Source organism: Aspergillus stella-maris (assembly GCF_047715825.1).
Source record: "Aspergillus stella-maris strain CBS 113639 unplaced genomic scaffold BDV14scaffold_6, whole genome shotgun sequence".
Taxonomy (NCBI): Eukaryota; Fungi; Ascomycota; class Eurotiomycetes; order Eurotiales; family Aspergillaceae; genus Aspergillus; species Aspergillus stella-maris.
In genome coordinates, this window is record NW_027396800.1 from 212,889 (window position 1) to 230,410 (window position 17,522).

The window sequence follows — 17,522 nt, forward strand, 5'->3', positions numbered from 1 at the left end:
ATTTGCCTGAAGGGCGGTGGAAGCAGTGGAAGACTCGAAGTGGATTAAGATGCTGAAACAGCGTTGACACAGCCGGGCGGTCAGCACTGGCAGTATCCGGGTCCTGGACTGGCTGCCTGGACTGGCTTCCTTCCTGGAGTTATTGTTCCATGGATCTTTGCGTTGCGATGTCCTTTATATTGGCTCCGGTCACCCCGCGGCCCAACAAGAATGTGAAATCCTCTCCGCGCAGGGGCCCTAGCAGCTTGCTAGGCGACATGGATCGTCGAATAAGCGCATCCCGCGAACTGTTTCCCCTAAAACAAGACGCGATCGCTGGCGTCAACCCCGCTGTGCAGATGCCCGAGATGGACTGGGAATGGCGATCCCGGCATAATTGCAGACATATTGGATTTGCAAAAACTGCGCTCCTTTTCCGTGGAAAGCAGAAAAATATTCAAGCACGCGGTTCTTCCCCGCAAAACCGAGTACCTCACTGACGGAACACGGTACGTAATTCCGTCGCATCCCTGAAGGCAATCAGGGTCTTGGGGGTGCAGGGGTCGATGCCCCTCATCTCTCCTCACGCCAGTGCTAGTGCGACACAACGCGACAACAAAACAAAACGAAACAACAACAACTTACCGAAACAGAGAGTTTGAGGCGCTCGGATAAATGTGTCTGTTCTTCGAGAAGAATGTCAGCCTCCGTACTCAAAAGAGTGGATGCGATGGGCTTTGACCCATGGACACGGCAAGTCTAACCGGAATAGCCTCGCACGTGGCGGGAAGGCACCTCCGACCATATGAAGCTGAAAGAAGCAGGAAGAGAAGCTCTGATGCGATGCTTCGAATTTTGCAGGCTTTCAAGCGAACGCGCGGGGGAAGTCAAGGCAAGGAAGAGGATCCGTAAAGGGTAGACAGGGACCGGGCAACAACAGGTATACTTACACTTGTGAGAGATTTGAGACGTCTAAGCTGGAGAATAGAGGATTTGGGTCGAGGTCAATATCGCGTATTCACTCGGTTTCTCTAGAGTGAAAGCTGCAACGAGCCGGTCTATGAAGGAGTCGGATATCTCGGAAATCCAACAGAACGTGAAGAAGCTGCGGGAAGGTAAGCATAGCCGTCTTGCGTGAAGGCGTGAGGAGGCGAAGAGGTGAAGATGTCGAAGGCCAACAGGTTCAGAGTCGGAAGAAAAATGACATGCAGGCCAAAGCGACAGACGGGGGCTGTCGCTCTTTATATGCGTCTGGGACAGCCACACTGCGGAGCCTCTCATTTGATATACGTGCCGCTGCAGAGGTCATGCATGGCGTCGATCCGCAAGTGGGTGAGGCTTAACAGGGCTAACTACCGTGAATTACGCGCGCCGGAGGGCCACCGCCGGTCGGTCGCTCATTCCCAGCAAGGTAAAAGGAAATCAAGCAGCAGAAAGGTGAAGGGGGTGGCAGTGAAGCTAACACTCACACTAACACCAACACTAGATATGCGAACATGGAGGGTGTCAAGATAGACCAGTAGGAAAAGTTGACGAGGGCAACGAGGCCGCCTGGTTGGTCGATGGGCTTGGTGTAGAGCGACCGTCAAGGAGGGTGGCAGGTAGGGTGGTACATACTTCTTGAAGATACTATCCACACTAACCTACTTATTTCTAGTATTCTATCTCATGAACAACCCAGGACAAGCCCAGGTACGACTAATCTCGTCACCTGTTTCCCTCCCAGGCAACATCATGACTCACATCGTGTCAGCCCTTTCTTTTATTTCCATGATATTCCTTCCCTCCCGCACCCACCACCTTTTTTCTTCAGTTTGGTTCCAAAACCTGCTGGTGTATCAGTTGCCAATCCGGGTAAAGTAAACATCCACCACCCTGGTCATCCCGACACCGCCAGTGGCTGACCCGGGGGCGTGAGCGCCGCCAGTCAGTCAGGAAGTAAGTAAAGTATGGCATGCAGAGTATAGCAGCAATCTTGACAAAACAGTAAATACGCAAGACAAAGAGTTCATGACATCATCGGCTTTTATCATACTTTACAGTTGCTTTTACACTTGCCTTTACAGTTTGATGTAAGCAACGCGACGGGGCCGCGCGCACCACAACGCAACGCAACTATGGAGTCTGAGTCTGAGTCTGACCACCACCGGCCCAGGCGGATACGCAGACAAGCCAAAGCCAGCACCAAAGCAAAAGCAAGTAAGACTCAGGCTCCATCGCCATGTGGAAAGCCAGGACTAGGACTAGGAGTCCTCGGACCGACACAGGACAAGGAAACTAATGTAGAAGGTGCATAGTGCAGCTGGAGATTCTCCATAGCCTAGTAAACCGTAAACTACCAAGGCTATCCCATCCTAACATCCCGTATAAGCGATGTTATTTGCTGAAGCGCAGAGACTAAATACCCCGATCGACAACAGTCGACGAGGGAAGGCTTCTGTGTACGGACTACGGAGTCCTCTGGAAGCTACACCCGAGGCATATCGCTGGTGGGGTGGAGAGTTGAGTTGGAGATCATACTACATACTGCGACTACGACTACGACGTTATGTGAGGGGTGATGTGCTGATACAGCTGAGTCCACTTCTAAGTGCAAGTGCAAGTGAGGGGCAGCACATCATATCCACCACCGTCCATATCCGGTGGAGGTGGAGTTAACTTGCTACCTACCTACCTACTGTAGTCTACTAATCTAGCTGAGATGAGTCCGAGCGTTCGTTCAGCCTGAACACAGAGACTTATACAGGGCGGTCCGTGACACTTGCGGTGCGGTGCAGTGCGATCCATGGCCCATGCAGCCTGTCGCTTCCCGTAGGTTGGTATGGTATGGTATGGTAGTAGGGGGACTGTGCCAGGCAGCAGTAAGATTGTGGCGCAGTACCCTGCAGAGGATACTATCTTAGCGATACGAAGTTTATAATTAATTGGGCAGTGGACTGAATCAGAAGAATTCGGTAGACTACCCGCTTCGATGAGGAGATGCGATTATCTTTTCTTGTTTGGAGTTAGTGACTTGAAATCAGGTATGTTGCTAGATGTTATCTAGAGTCAGAAATAGAGGGGAATGTGAAGAAGTCAGCCGAGATAGCCCTTGAATGTTATGTCAGCTCCGTATGCCGGATGGGGTACTTAGCTCCGATTATCTGGTACAAGATAGTTAGAGTAAAATAGGTGTGGTGGTAGATACCGACCACCAGGATATCCCTCGAACCCAACGCAGTGCAAGTGCAAGGACTCAGCAGTCTCGATGCGAATGCGAGGTTGCAGTGCAAAAAGCTTCTCGTATAGAGTTCTGAGCCATCGAGACACAGAAAAAGAAAGCAACACAGAAACAGTCACTTGGGAAGCATTGGATATAGTGGCTCCCGCAGATTCGTGCCCGCGCCGTCCCGTCAAGGTTCGGGTGTATGGCGATCGAGCTACTACAGAGTACGCACTATCATCGTCCTAGGGATTACTATTTCGCGCCTACTGCATGGCGCTGCAAGGAGCTCCCCGGGTTGCAGCTGGTGGAGTGCATTACGTCCACCTTTTTGCCTGGGACTGGAGCATACGTACGGGTGTTATGCTGCGAACTGAACCCTTCGTTTTGCCCGACTCCAGGTGTTCATGGCGGCAGCCACTGAGGTAGCCACGGAATTCAGTATCTGAGTTCATGTCTAAGTTTGTCGAATTTCAGAGACCGCACAGAGTTAAACGGCGCCCGGTGTGACGGGGCGGATGAGGAGAGCCAGCAGGCTAATCTCCTCGGGTTGGACGAAGGCCGGTTATCCGAACTTTGACTCAGTTCTGTCATACCTGGATGCGCATTGGACATAGCGATACTGCAGAGAGGTGGAGTGGGAAACCGTATGGGCTTTAATTCTGGAGCAGTGATCTCCGGAATGTCGAGCTCGATGATCTCTCCCGTCTTGCAAACAGTGCTATTTCAGGTGTGGACTGTGGAGGTGAGGGGTCTCAGAGTGGACTGTGAGTGTGTACGGTGGAGAGAGATAAGATCTTCGACATCAAGATGGCCCCGTCCCCGTCTCCATGTGCATCTGCAATGGGATATGCACACTAATCGCTAGTCTCCGGCGTGCATGAATCAGATTAGTGCGCTGCTCGCTCTGGGAGGCCGGGATTGACTGCCGGGATTTGAGAGCATCAACAGACTAGAGAACCTTCGGAGATTCAGCTAGCTAGCGCACTTCGCTTGACCTGCATGTTTTGAATAGAATGCTTCACGAGGAGGGGTAGGAGGAGAGACTAGGACAAGGTGGTAAGAGAGAGAGAAGAGAGAAACAAGAAGATGAGTGGTCGGCGACTGTTGATGGAGGGAGCGGATTCAGAAGGCGGTGATCATCCCCAGGATCTCCACCCGCAGCTGTTGGAGGGCAGTCAGCCAATAGAATGTATCGGCTCTGCCATCCGCAGCAGCTGCACAAGCGGTCATTGGATAGCGCGCTCTAGAAGTACTATTCTGGGACTAGGGGCAACCATCAGCTGCCAACCTCACGTCCACCGCCTCTTGTCTTGTCAACTCCGAACCTTGGATGCTCTCTAGCAGTCTAGCTTCCAACTCGCGACGCTGAACTTCAGTCCAAGGTCTCAGATACCTTTTAGTATACTCTCTCCTGTCTGGTATGTTTATCCATTCTTCTCTGCCTGACTCGCAATCGCTTTCCACACATACCTCTTCCTTCTTCTCCCCCCTCACCTCTTGACTGCCATCTTGTGCTGCCTCTTCCTTGTTCTCCAACTGTCATCTGACAAGCTCGCTAATCTCGCAGCCTGGTGTAGACGCGGCCTCAGCCTCGAAGTACGCACTGTTCTGACGACGTTACGCCGGACGAATAGGCAGACACCCACCCACCCCTACCTGCTTCTCCGCAGCCCTCCCCCACCTGGTCTGTTCACCTCCGACCCTCTCGCATTTGCTTTCTTTGGCTTAGAGCCCGCCGTCCATTTGCATAGTGGGGGGACGCTCGGTCTATCATCCTGGGATACCTTCTTCAGCCCTTGACGTCACCGTACACCCTGGCTTCGATCTGACAGCTCGAGACAGTTAGAGCCGACAAAAATCAAGAGCGTTATCGCGCGAGGTGCAGCAGGCAGCCAGTAAAGCCGCCAGGGTCAAATTGTACAAGAGATCTTATTGAAAGGGATCACACGCTTGACCCTGTCCTCAATCTCGTCGGCACATCCCAGAACCGTGTCGATCGATACAACTCTTCAGACTTTCGCCCGTTCCCAAGCTTCCTTAGGGCCGTTAGCACTGTTCCGCAGCAGTCACCTGGCCCGCGCTCCTTTGCCCTATCATCTCTTCGATCCCATTAGCGTGCAGCTGCCCACCACTACCTTGATATATGCAGATCATCTGCACGCAACACTCCAGTTTCCATCGTGCATAGTCCCTGCAGCGACCTTTCCTGCTTGACATCCTAGCCTCGCGCTACAGTGGCTAGCAGCTCTTTCGGCAAAGCCACTGTGGCAGATCCGGCGAGCCAAGGCCTTTTGTCTCCTCTTTTTCCCCTCCCTGTCACTCTGAACCTTCTGCCGACTCGGTAAAGCGAGCGAGCAAGCACGCCATGGCATCTACATCATTTCGAGATTCAGTAAACTCGCTGGGCTGGGCCCGACGAGAAGGAGATACGCCAGCAAACACTGGCTCGTCCACTCCTTTCCTATCGCGGCTGCAGTCATTCAACCCATTCGGCCAAGGGGAGGGCTATCTGCAACTGCCCACACAGGAAGCTCCAGGAGCTCCCCTACCTGCTCCGAACCGACGCGAGGAGGAAGATGCCTTCTTTGCCCGTAAGTTCCTAGACCCATGACTACTACGTTCTCTGAGTTATCCGGCCTGTTTGATTCGCTGCGCTTTGTGTCCAGGTGACGAGAGACATTCAGCCCTCTGGGATGGCTCTCGGATAGTCTAAGATAACACTGTCTCGCATTTCTCCTTGCTTTAGCATATCGTTTTCCGTTTTCGCTTTGGTGCAGCTGGTTTCTACTTTCTAGCTTTCTGCAAGGCTGATCTTTTCCTTAACAGTATCGCGATGGGATCGAATGCTCGTCTTCTTCGCATGCAACCTTGGCGCCGCCGTCTGTTTCGTGATTTGCTTTTTCTTATTCCCAGTGCTTTCGTTCAAGCCCCGCAAATTCGCCATCTTGTAAGTTGATATCCGAATCCCGCCTGATACGCCTTGTTTTGGTTCTCAGATCCATACTACTACCTCTTTGCCCACCCTTACCTCGCGAGGCACAGGCGGCGCAACCCTCGTCATGCCGTGGCTGAGAACCTGTCTGGGGCAAATCATACCCTACGCTGGAAATTTTACCCCTATCAAGAATGCATCGTGCCTAGATTATACAGACTAACCTGACTGTTTTTCTCTCTGATAGGTGGTCCGTTGGATCGTTACTTTTCCTACTATCATGGGCGGTCCTCATGGGACCTATGATCTACGCTAGACATCTGATCTCGGGATCAAGACTGCCCTTCACTGCCGCGTACTTTGGGTCCATCGCCATGACCCTATACTTTGCTATTGGGGTAAGTCCCTCGCTTGATTTTCTCCGTCTCGATTTTCCCTGGATCGGCCCGTCATGCATCTGCACTTGCTGCATATACTTGCATACGCGATTCAAGCGGCCGTCTTTCATTGCTCTGCACACGGCTTCTACTTTTCTTGTCTCCGCTCCCCATCGCACTTCATGTTCGTATCGAGATACGATCAAGCAGCCATGACATCATCCTGCTTTAGTCTGCGCCTGACACACTGCTGCCTGTCACTCGGAAGCTACCGGGAATCCTGCCTCCTGCAGAGTCCCGGGGTCAACCCAGCTAGCCCATCCTCACTTCGCTTTCCCTTCCATTCCAATCGAACCTCAAGTCCCATGAACACGAACGAGCAGTGCACTTTCCCTGCTTTTTTTTCTTCTTTCTGAGACTGAATGCTAACCACCTTCCTGTCTAACAGCTCCACTCCACCTTCCTCACCCTCATCTCGTCCATTTTCCAACTTGCCGCCCTCCTTTGGTACGTCGTCAGCTACTTCCCCATGGGCAGCTCAGGGCTGCAGTTCATGGGGCGCTTTGGGGCGCAGCGCGTTGCGGGCTGGATGACTGGGTAGGTTTCTAGCTACTAGTTTCTAGTTGGGCAAGGGACCTGAGCCATCCTTCTGTTTTGCGCTCAATTCAGCTCTAGTACCTTTGGTTCAATAGTCATCTGGATCTGCCTCGCTTGTTGAGAATTCAAGGATCAGGCTGTATCCTATGACTCGATCAGGCACGAGGCGCAAAGCTGTCCCATTCTTCTCCTTCGCAACAACCCGTGGAAGTAGACACCTACGCCGTTCTGCCGAATTCCACCAACGCCAACGTATCTACCTACCTATATACGTTACTTAATTCATGTATACTAATTAGACACGAGTCTTCTTTGTTTCGAGCGAAGCATCAATATAACCTCTTCATGGACGGAACGAACGCACTTCCAGGTAGACTGTCTGGAAACTCGTAGTTCGGATTACTAGGTAGGTAGTTTCTGCACCTTCGAGAAGGATACGAGACGTGTAATCCCGAGGCAGACGCACACGCAGGCACACTGTACCTGACACGTCAGCACCCGGCGCAGGCGCAGGCGCAGCTAGGCAGTACCCCACCCTAGTAGCTGTCCGTTTACAGGTAGGCAGGCCAACGGTAACACTAAACAGTTAGCAAGCAGCTTGCTTAGGTAGCTAACGCCCTGCGGCCTGCGCCCGCTTACTGCATACTCGGCGTACTGTCGTAAGGTAAAACTATGGTTGGTATGCTATTGTGAGGCCCGGATTTGTGTCACTGTAACCTGGAAAGCGGGAGGCTTGAGTTGTTGGTGGATTGATTGAGCGGATCTTATCTGATGTTGATTGAAACCCATGCTCGCGGTGGAAGGCTCGGTCATTACATGGCTAACGAGAACCTACCTACCTTATCGATCTGAATTGGACTACTGGTTCTAGTGCACAGCGCAAAGAGTGAGTGGGTTTGAGTTGAGTTCTTGATTTTTCATTCCACGCTGTTTATGCTATTTTGAGATGCGTCTGTGTAGACTTGGTACATCAATATGCTCAGTAAAACCAGACGGACAGACAGTCTCGGGTCTTAGCCTCAACAGTGCAGGTACCGTATGGTAGACAGTTGATCCATATCATAATCCATATTCATATCCATATCCATATCCATATATTACCACACGTTCCTCCATCCATGGACTACTCCTACTTCCGTTTGCAGCTTACTTTCCCCGACTCATAACAACATTCACCGTCCCATCAACGACCTTCACGCCTGGGATCTCAGCTTCCCAGATGCCCGAAGCAGGCGAGGACCCCTCCTGCAACCACCGCTGCAGCAGATCGTTGCTCTCTTTCGGCTTGACAGCCGGCGAGGCAGTGCCCACCGTAACGTGCGGGATGGGGTTTACGCAAACCCAGTCAACAGGTTGGTCAGAGCCGCTATCGTCCGAGCCACCCTCAGCAGGCATAATCCGTGCAACGAAGGCCATGATCCGGGAATCCCAGACGAGACGCTCCAGGCGGATCCGTGCGGCGCCGAGGGGAGGCGTGAGACTGTGATCTGCTGGCGGGTTCTTGTTCATTGCGTCAATGTAGCGCTGGACGAGGCCATCCCAGATATCGGGGTTCTGGGACTTCGAGGCCTTGTGGATGAGCGTTACGTGGAAGGCGGGCTGGACGCGGCGCGAGTTGACGAGTTGGTGGTAGAGGCGGGCCTTTTCGGGGGATGTGGCGGGGTTGGAGAAGAGGGAGTGGAAGAGGTTGAGGACTTCGTTGGTTGGGAGGGAGATGCCAAAATATTCAATCTTTTTGGCTTTGGCTTCGATGTTTATTTTTGTGTTGGGGCTGCCAGATTCGGCGTTGTTTTTGTTGTTTTTAGGCTTGCTGCTGTAGCCGGCGCTGTGGTCAACTTCAACGCTGTACCCGCTTGTTGCGTGGTTGATCGCGTCGTCGAGCTCTTGGGGCGAGGGAACTCGAGGCACAAGCGAGGGGTAGGCAGAGTGCAGAGCGTTCACAACCTTTTCGAGATTCTCGCGCGATGATGCCCCGACGTCGAGATCGATGACCTCGTCGAAGCTTATATCCGGCTCATGCTCTTTGTCAACAGCTTCAAATCGGTTGAGGAACCCTTCCATGATGCCAATGACCTCTCCAGCATCCTTTGTCCCAGCACGAATTGTCTGGTGGTTGTCACCACGGTCAAGTACACGCTTGCGCGTAATCTCGCGGATTTCAGGCAGCATGATGTCTTTGGGCTCGTGGACGTATTGAAGTGCAACGAAGCGTGCGCTGTGGTTCCCCGCGGAAACATCCTGGATGATTTGGTCTCGTTCGCGCCTCTGATGGTTATTCCGGTCGGCAATGACAACTGGCTTGTCCATCATGACATTGAGAATATCAGAGGCAAATCTTTTCGGTTTGTTCTTCTGTTTGGGAATGTTGTCATTTTGGACCTGACCCCATCCAAACAGCTTGCAGAGAGCAAGGCCGACTGTTGTCTTTCCACAGCCTATCGAGGCGATAGGTACCAAGACAACATCTCTGGTAACAGTCTCCGCCTCCATCTGAATAATTTGAGCTCCGCTGACACCACGGTGTTTGAGAAATCCGTCTCGCATGCCGATGATGCCGTGATTGTGCTGGTAAAGCTTTTTCAATCCCGGGTGCTGAGCAAACTGGCTGCGTGCATAAGCCAAGTACTCCTCCGTGATATTCTTATGTTTCTTGAATCTCGGGGGTTTGCCAGAGATAATGGCCTTGGTGCATTCACGCCATTGCCGGTACATAAGATATGGCTCCTCGAATTTGTACTTGAAGAACCAGTCGTTGTACGGACCTTTGCCGCCCTCGCTCATCTTGCAGCGAATGACGAAACCTTCGGTATCCCGGCCATCCCACGATCCAGTCTGAGCACATTTCTCGAGGAATTGTTTTGTGCCGGCGAGATCGTCAAAGACCACAAACTGCGCTTTCTTGAAACCCCAGTCGTCCGCAAACTTGTGTACTTCCAAGCTGGAAAGGGTCGCAAACTCAGGAACGTTGAAGTTAATGCCGTGAAGGTAGATTCCAGCAACATCTGGTTCGTAAGCAAGAACGTGTTCCTCGAAACTGTCGTCGCAAAGTTCTCCAACCGCAGTCGCATTCATCGCACGTAATGTCTGGGCTAGGTCAGAGCTAGATTTGCCGACCGACGTGACATGACGCGCAACCCACTCCTCGCCGACCTGTGCATGGCTCTTATCGACATCCGGACGAGGCCCGGTGGAATGTTTACTGCAAACGAGCAGCGATCCATCTTCCAGCCCAGACAGAAAAATGATACATCCATTCTCCTTCACACTAAGCTCATACGGTCCCTTGGTGTTATGTTCGATATTCCTCCACTGCGTGTTGTTGACTTCGTCGACATTAAAGAACTTGTCGTAGCCGCGCGTGACAATTTCCGACTGCCCGTTCTTGGTGACGGTGAACAGCCCCCGAGCATAAGTTGGAAGGTCCTTCCGCTTGTAATCCCAGTCCATAAACTTCCATGTGTCTGCCGGGATATCGCCGTTCTTACCCACCATGAAAGTGGACTTTCTGCACCTAAAGGCCTTCTTGTTGATCATCTTGTCTTTGGGCCGCGAACCGTCCAGGGCCTTGACCATGTCGGTCACCTCCTGTCTGTCCTGCTGCACTACCTTGATGTTCTCCATAGTGGCTTGGTGTAGTTGACTTTGACTTAGAATTGTAGAGGGAATGAATGAAGGGATGGGCGTCTTGGAGAAAGAGCGATGAAGGACTAGACGCCGTGCGGGGAGCTTGACGAAGCCGGAACGGAGCATGAAGCTCCACGAGAGATTAAATACTGGAATTGAAGTAAACCGATTTAGGAGTCCGATGCCAGGTAAGCTATGACTGTAGAGGCGCAGCCTCAAACTTTCACAGGGGCTGAGGTAGTGTATGAATCATAGCGGGGAGGAAGCAGAAAGGCAGAGTCAGGCTGGCGTAGATAAACCTCTTATCGCGGGGTCCCAATCACTCTGAAAAAAAAATCACCCATCGCCCGCTCCGCCATCAAACAAACACCCTCTTCCTTCATCGCTCAGGCTCAAGCTCAACAGTTCTTTGACACACAGTCTCACCCGCCTTAGACAGTCTCACCCGCCTTAGCCCTTTTCGGTGCCCGACTCAACTAGCTCTTTGACTCACTGCGGGCCCAGAAAATAGTCCGCGATTCACGATGACTCAACCGAACCCTTACATTCTTGCTGCGGACAATCCCACCGCTGTTCTCAGCCTCCTCCAGTCCGATCCTTCGATCGCCTCCAATCAAGATGAACACGGCTACTCGCTTCTCCACGCTGCCGCTTCCTACGGACACATCGATCTCCTACGCGCGCTAGTGAAAGAGTACAACGCAGACGTCAACCTACTTGATGAAGACAGCGAGACCTGCCTATTCGTTACAGAGCGCGTCGACATTGCGAAATGTCTAGTCGAGGAGCTAGGAATTGATCACACCAAAACAAATGATGAAGGTCTGACGGCTCGCGAAACAATTGAGGCAGATGGCTCGTTCCCAGAGGTCGCATCGTACCTGCGGCAGGTCGCCGGAATCCCCGGTGAGGCTGCAGGTAGTTTGTCGGCCGGCGATGCGCTGAACCCGGCTCCGCCTCTTCCTTCGAACCTTAAGGTCAACCTGGGAACAATGTCTGAGCAGGAGGCTAGTGCTGGAGGCCTAGAGGTGGATCCAGAACTCAAGAGGAGGATTGATGAGCTTGCGGCGCGGGAAGACTTTCAGAGCGAAGCTGCTCAAAATGAGCTAAGACAGCTGGTTATGGATGCCATTCAGGGGTCGGATATCAATACACAGGATAAGGATGTGCGGCGGAGGATGGAGTAGGCCAGCTATACGGGTCGAAGAATGCTGATGAGAGACGATTGAACGTACATACCCAAAGCCTTACGTGCCGGGGCTGTCCATGGCTGTAAATACAACCCTAGCCCACAGCTGCTCACTAAAAATACTGTAATATTCCTTGCATGCCAATCTATAACCCCGGAGACCCCTCTGCTTTAGAACAAAACCTTGGCTTCTGCATTCGTTGGCTCTCAGACCACAAATATATTATCGCAAAGCCAGGAGATGCATGCGGTTACGAGTTGCAACAAAGCACTTGAGTTCTACGGTAAGATAATGGTAGGAAAATCCATGTACAGTATCTATATAAACACAATTCAACAATGGGGGCAACAGGCTCTATAAACCCACCATCTTGGTAGATCTATACCAAGATCACGTGCCCGTATCATCCCCGCATCCGCTCCGCTCCTCCTCCGACATCATCAATTCCCGAAGCTCCATCTCCAACTTCCAACAATCTCATTACCAATCCCCTCTATCCTCACATATATTCAAAATGAACCCAGCATTCAACCCAGACACACCACCCCCGCCCCCACCAAAACCCAGCAGCCACGAAGCCAGCCGCGGCGGCACACCACAAGTCACTTCAACGCCCGCAACACCACAGCTCCTGCAGGGCCACTATCAGTACGGGGCAGGTGGAGGTTCAACATCGAATCCAGCGGCTGATGTACCGCGCCCGCCGGCTGTTGAGGAGGGGTGGTTGCCTGAGGAGGTAAAGGAGAAATCGTAAGCCGACTCTACCAACACCGAGAGAGAGTCTGGAATGCGCAAGGTACTGACACGAAGAACAGAACAGCAGACCTCCAAACAATCCTACAATCACCAAATCTAATCTCCGCCCTGGCCTCAACACACCCTTCGCACGCCACAAGTCAAGAAAACCTCACTACATTAATAAACTACAACAAAGACCTCTCATCGCACCTCCTAAATCTCCAAACGCAACTTGCGACCCTCCGCTCCTCAACAGAAACCCTCCTCCTCCAACACCAAAGTCTCGAAGTCTCCTGGCGCAAAAAACAAGCTGAAATGGATAGCGCACTGGCACCCTGGTCACCTAAGGCCCTTTACCAACGACTCAGCGCGGGGATAGCGGAGCAGGAGGCTGTTTGCGCGGCTGTCGAGGAGAGTTTCCTGGAGGGCGGGGATGAGTTTGAGGGTGGTGGGCGGAAGAGTGATAGGGAGGTTGGGGAGTGGGTGAGACGGGTGCGGAATGAGGGAGCGAAGTTGGCGGAACGGCGGGAGGCGAAGGCTAGATGGGATGAGGGGAGGGTTGGGGGGTGGAGGTAGTTACATGAGTTCGTGCCTTGAGCATGGATAGAGAAGGGGTGCGCTGCGAAGAGAGCTGTTTGGAAAGGGGAAATGTTTTGCAAATGCTAAGATTTGATATGAACTGAAACAACACACGTCCCGGGGAATCTCTTGCTTTTATGATACCCATCAATCGAGAAATCATATCACAATCTCACCTTATCGTATATTTTCCGCCCATATTATATACTAAGCCACAACATCCGAACAAAATACATGAAATCAAAAGAACATAAACAAGGTATCACAAATCAAAACGAAAATCAATCAAACAAAACAATAACACCATCAACAACGTCAAATCAGCTCACTCCGCCAAATCCCTTCTCCCACTCTCCAGATCAACCTGCCCATTGCTATACCCATGCTCATATCTCGCTCCATGCGCAGTCCCATTCTCCACCATCCTAGGCGCTTGCCTAGCCCTCCCTAACACCCCCAAATCCTCTCCAACCCCAGCAGCCCACCCCCACCCCTCATCCCCAACAACACCAGGCGCACCAACACCCTTAAAGAACGCCCTTTCGCTCCCTCTAGCACCCCAAGCCCATCCTGACCCCCTCTCAAGAGGCGGGGAATAAAGCCTAAACGCCACATAGGCAAAGAACATACCTAGCACAGAGCCGAAAATGATATCGAATCCGTGGTGCCGGTAGTCGTACCAGCGCGAGGCGGAGATGAAGAATGCGACGGCCCAGGGGACGAAGACGAGGATTAGGAGGTAGAGGGGTGGTGCGGCGCCTTGGGAGCGGATGATGTGGCGGGATGATAATGGGGTGAGGGATTGGCTGCTGGGGGAGTGCGGGAGGTATGGGAAGGTTACGCTGAATTTTGAGGCCAGGTAGAGGGTGAAGTAGGTTAGGCCTGCGAAGGAGACTGTATCATCATTAGTTTGGGCTTAAGTTTATCGAGGACAGGGTTGGAAGACGTACAGGATGAATGCCCACTTGGAAAGCTCACGAACCCATCCATGCGCAGCATATCAGCCTTATTGCGACAGATATCCCAGCTCACCATCGCCGGCGCGCCCTGCAGCCTCTGCCCAAGCCCACTAACCGTATACCGCACAATATTCTCGATATCCGGATCACATCGCGCAAGCATATCGGGCCTTGGCTTGCCGTATAGATCCTTCAGCCCCTCCGTCGCCATGAATGCGCCTGCGCATGCAAGCGCAAGGCCCAACCAGCCAACGTTCCACTCCCAGATCTTGCGCCGCCAGAGGAGCATGCGACTGGGGTTATCGGATCGGTCGAGCGATGCGCCGGGCGTCATGAGGAGGCAAATTAGTGCGATTAGCACGCCTGGGGCGATTAGGCTCACTACAACGAGGACGGCGGTTGAGACGGTGTCGTCTTCGCGGTAGGGGTAGGAGAAGTAGATGTCGTTGAGGGAGAAGGGCATGTGGTTTGGCTCGACTTTGTGGAAGCCATAGCCGATTAATGCGATTGCGCTGGAAACGTTAATACTGGCTTGCTTTCTTTTAAGGATATTTAGGAGAGTAACGTACAGAATCGAGATCCAGTCAAGAATGTAAGAGAGAAAGACGCGGATAGAGAAGCTCGCGTGACCTCTCGGCAGCGCCGGAAAGGCCTTTTCCTTGAGCTGGGTGAGCTGAAGGGCCATGATGCGCTACACTATCCCAGAGTTGTTTTCAATGGCAGAAGCTAAAAGAGCGACCGGGAAGATAAAAACGACCCCTGGATAGGGGCCTGGGCCTGTGAGAAGCAAAAGTGGGATGCGGATGCTCACCCTGAAGAATAGAGTTCCTTAAGTACCGGAGCTGGGCCGTGGCTTAGAGGCCGATCCCATCTTGGCCCAGGTCATCCATTCTTCAGCGCTTAATCAAACATGAAAGAAAGTAAGCTGAGACCAGTCAGGATTGGAACTGTAAGACACCAGCCTGGCAATTCCTTTGTTTGTACGGAGTACGATACTCGGTGTTTGAAAAGCTGCCTAGATTTCAAGAAGTATACTTCTCCCTTGAGCTGAAGCTCGATCACGATCCATGGATCCCTGAATTGCTGATCCTTGATCTAGATGTCGATCGATGTTTTGATTGTTGCCTTGAGTCTCAGTGTTTCACAGTTTAGTCCGCGCAATGAGCGGAGATGAAAGCAAAACTTTCCGTCAAACATACGCACGCGACTGAAAGAGCATGAATCTGTGGCGCATGTATATCAGTCCGAGTGGTAGTTAAGAGTCTTGTCGACTTGGCGCCCAGAACATCGCTCTCCGAGGGTCCGGCTGAGTCAGGCAAGAGTTAACTTGCGATGTGCATAGTTTGTGGCCTCAGGCACCGGTTTGCTTTGCCGTCAAACAACACAACTGCCAGTCTCGGCTGCCGTAGCCGCGCGGACCTTTAAAACCCACAACTTTTTTTTTTTTTCTTTCTTCTGCCAAAGCTGCAGCTCAACACCAACACAGTTGAATGGCTTCGACTTCATGAGGTCGGCCACTCTTCTGCTGTAGTGTTGACCTGCGTCATCCTCTCTGAGTGAGTACACCTTACTATTCCCCTTCCCTGCAGTCTTCGGGATGAATTCCTTTCAGGATATCCACGGCCGAAAAAACATGAAGGACCTTTACAAAGTCTCTAGAATTACTCTGATTCGAAGACCGATCCATTTCATATTTTCGGCGTTTGTTGCGCTTGTGCTAACGATCTGAAGTTTGTAGTTCATCAACACCAACACCGCTGTCCACACCATCTCCCGATTTTCAAAAAGGTATGCAACTTGTTCCTCTTTCTTGCACACTACCCTCCCTGGTATGATGATCATTCGACACGCTAAGGCATTCCTCAAACTTAATCACCATGTGGAATCTGTCATTTACTAAGTTTCAGCCTTGTCTGACCACAATCTCACCACTGTTTACTTGACTCAATTGATGGGATGGTCTTTGACTAACAGTCTGTTAGGTAAATACAAGCTCCACTTCAACTTTCCTTTTCGATGAAGATATCTTGAACGAACGGGCGGACATAATAGTGCACCTCCCGCATCCATCAAAAGCGAAGCGTACAAACTTTGCGGGTGTTGGGAGGTGTTTTGCTTGTTGAGAACTCGTCACCTGAGTTTTGCTCTTCGTCTTCGGATTATCAGTGCTTGGTCAACCTTTACTGACTCGCACCGATAGGTACTGCTCAACTTTCCCTTCCATTATATGCCAATCGACATCATATGATGAACACTTATTCACACTGTTTGATCCGCACTTCGGTGTTGGAAATGAACATCAAACACAAAATTCTGATTTAATGAGGTAAGCTTATTTAGTCTCGACTTGCTCGGAACAATGCTAATTAATGTAGCCTGACTTAGTTGACTCTTAATCACTTGCACACATGCACTTGGTTGTGACTGTTGCTGACTTGTCGACTGTTAGGTATATGTATAGACAACGTAGCATCACTGTCTTATCCAAAGAGTGAGCCACCCTTTTGCCTTCCTGTCTTTCTGATGATGATTTCTTTAATTGCTGTTTTTTCTCGAATACTATTGAAGAAACTTCTTTTTCACCTTGGAGAACTGATGTCTTGCCATTCTTTGCCTACTGCAACCAGCCATTACGTTTCCATTGCTAACGTACTCAAAGTCAACAGGTCTCATGATAGAACAATACAATTTCATATCACTTCAATCTCATCTCTTCCACTCCGTAACCATCGTAACCCACCCCGTAGATGATTTGAATACCCCTACTCAACAAACAATCCATGCTTCTTATGCCACTCCTCAAGACTATCATCCGGATACCCCTGATAAACCCTTTTCTTTCCCTCCGGCCACCTCGCCCACTTCGGCTTCGAGTTCTCAAAAATACAAACCATCTCATCAGGGACAGGCAACTCCGTATCAATAGCCGACGCAAAAGGATGGATAAGCTCCGGCCAAGTCCCGTCCCAAAGCCAAAGCATGCTTCCGCACTGAGAGCAGAAGTTTCGCTCGGACGTGCATTTTTCTTCGTTTTTGGAACCGCGGTTTTTGGTTGCGGTGTACTTTCTGCGGATCCCATTCTCATTAACACAAGCATTCATAAAAAAGATGGGGAGGAGAAAATGCGGGCTCATACTTGATCGAGTCCTTCCCCTTGACAATCTTCAAACTATCAGCTATCCCGCCGAGATTCACAGCGCCCATATACCCGCCTATCTTGCGGCAGATGCTGCATGCGCAGCAGGCGAAGGGGACGGGCGTGCTGCTGTCGAGGGTGAATTCTATGCTGCCGCATTGGCAGGAGCCTTCTAGTTTCCTGGACAGTTAATATGGTTAGCTTGG

The 17,522-nt window shown here is 51.5% G+C and overlaps 6 protein-coding genes across 6 annotated transcripts; 3 read left to right on the plus strand and 3 right to left on the minus strand.

Moving 5' to 3' along the window:
• Positions 1-5,549: 5,549 nt before the first annotated feature.
• BDV14DRAFT_196364 (putative Golgi traffic protein SFT2) lies at positions 5,550-7,094 on the plus strand (the record flags this gene model as incomplete). Its single annotated transcript, XM_073772429.1, has 4 exons — positions 5,550-5,775; positions 6,011-6,131; positions 6,364-6,514; positions 6,942-7,094. The coding sequence occupies 4 exons, from the start codon at positions 5,550-5,552 to the stop codon at positions 7,092-7,094; spliced, it is 651 nt and encodes a 216-aa protein (XP_073632008.1).
• Positions 7,095-7,984: 890 nt separating this feature from the next.
• BDV14DRAFT_166180 (tRNA ligase) lies at positions 7,985-11,027 on the minus strand. The gene has a single exon (XM_073767443.1). It carries the CDS (start codon positions 10,838-10,840, stop codon positions 8,237-8,239), a length of 2,604 nt encoding a protein of 867 aa, XP_073632009.1. The 5' UTR covers positions 10,841-11,027; the 3' UTR covers positions 7,985-8,236.
• On the plus strand, positions 11,028-12,161 carry BDV14DRAFT_166181 (ankyrin repeat protein). The gene has a single exon (XM_073767444.1). It carries the CDS (start codon positions 11,239-11,241, stop codon positions 11,899-11,901), a length of 663 nt encoding a protein of 220 aa, XP_073632010.1. The 5' UTR covers positions 11,028-11,238; the 3' UTR covers positions 11,902-12,161.
• A 202-nt stretch (positions 12,162-12,363) lies between these two features.
• Positions 12,364-13,691, plus strand: BDV14DRAFT_166182 (vacuolar protein sorting family 37 protein). The gene is made up of 2 exons (XM_073767445.1): positions 12,364-12,654; positions 12,720-13,691. Exons 1-2 carry the CDS (start codon positions 12,419-12,421, stop codon positions 13,216-13,218), a joined length of 735 nt encoding a protein of 244 aa, XP_073632011.1. The 5' UTR covers positions 12,364-12,418; the 3' UTR covers positions 13,219-13,691.
• On the minus strand, positions 13,547-14,865 carry BDV14DRAFT_196368 (phosphatase PAP2 family protein; the record flags this gene model as incomplete). Its single annotated transcript, XM_073772430.1, has 3 exons — positions 13,547-14,115; positions 14,172-14,692; positions 14,750-14,865. The coding sequence occupies 3 exons, from the start codon at positions 14,863-14,865 to the stop codon at positions 13,547-13,549; spliced, it is 1,206 nt and encodes a 401-aa protein (XP_073632012.1).
• A 2,077-nt stretch (positions 14,866-16,942) lies between these two features.
• BDV14DRAFT_196369 (uncharacterized protein) lies at positions 16,943-17,314 on the minus strand (the record flags this gene model as incomplete). The annotated part of the gene is made up of 1 exon (XM_073772431.1): positions 16,943-17,314. One exon carries the CDS (start codon positions 17,312-17,314, stop codon positions 16,943-16,945), a length of 372 nt encoding a protein of 123 aa, XP_073632013.1.
• Between the last annotated feature and the right edge of the window lie 208 nt (positions 17,315-17,522).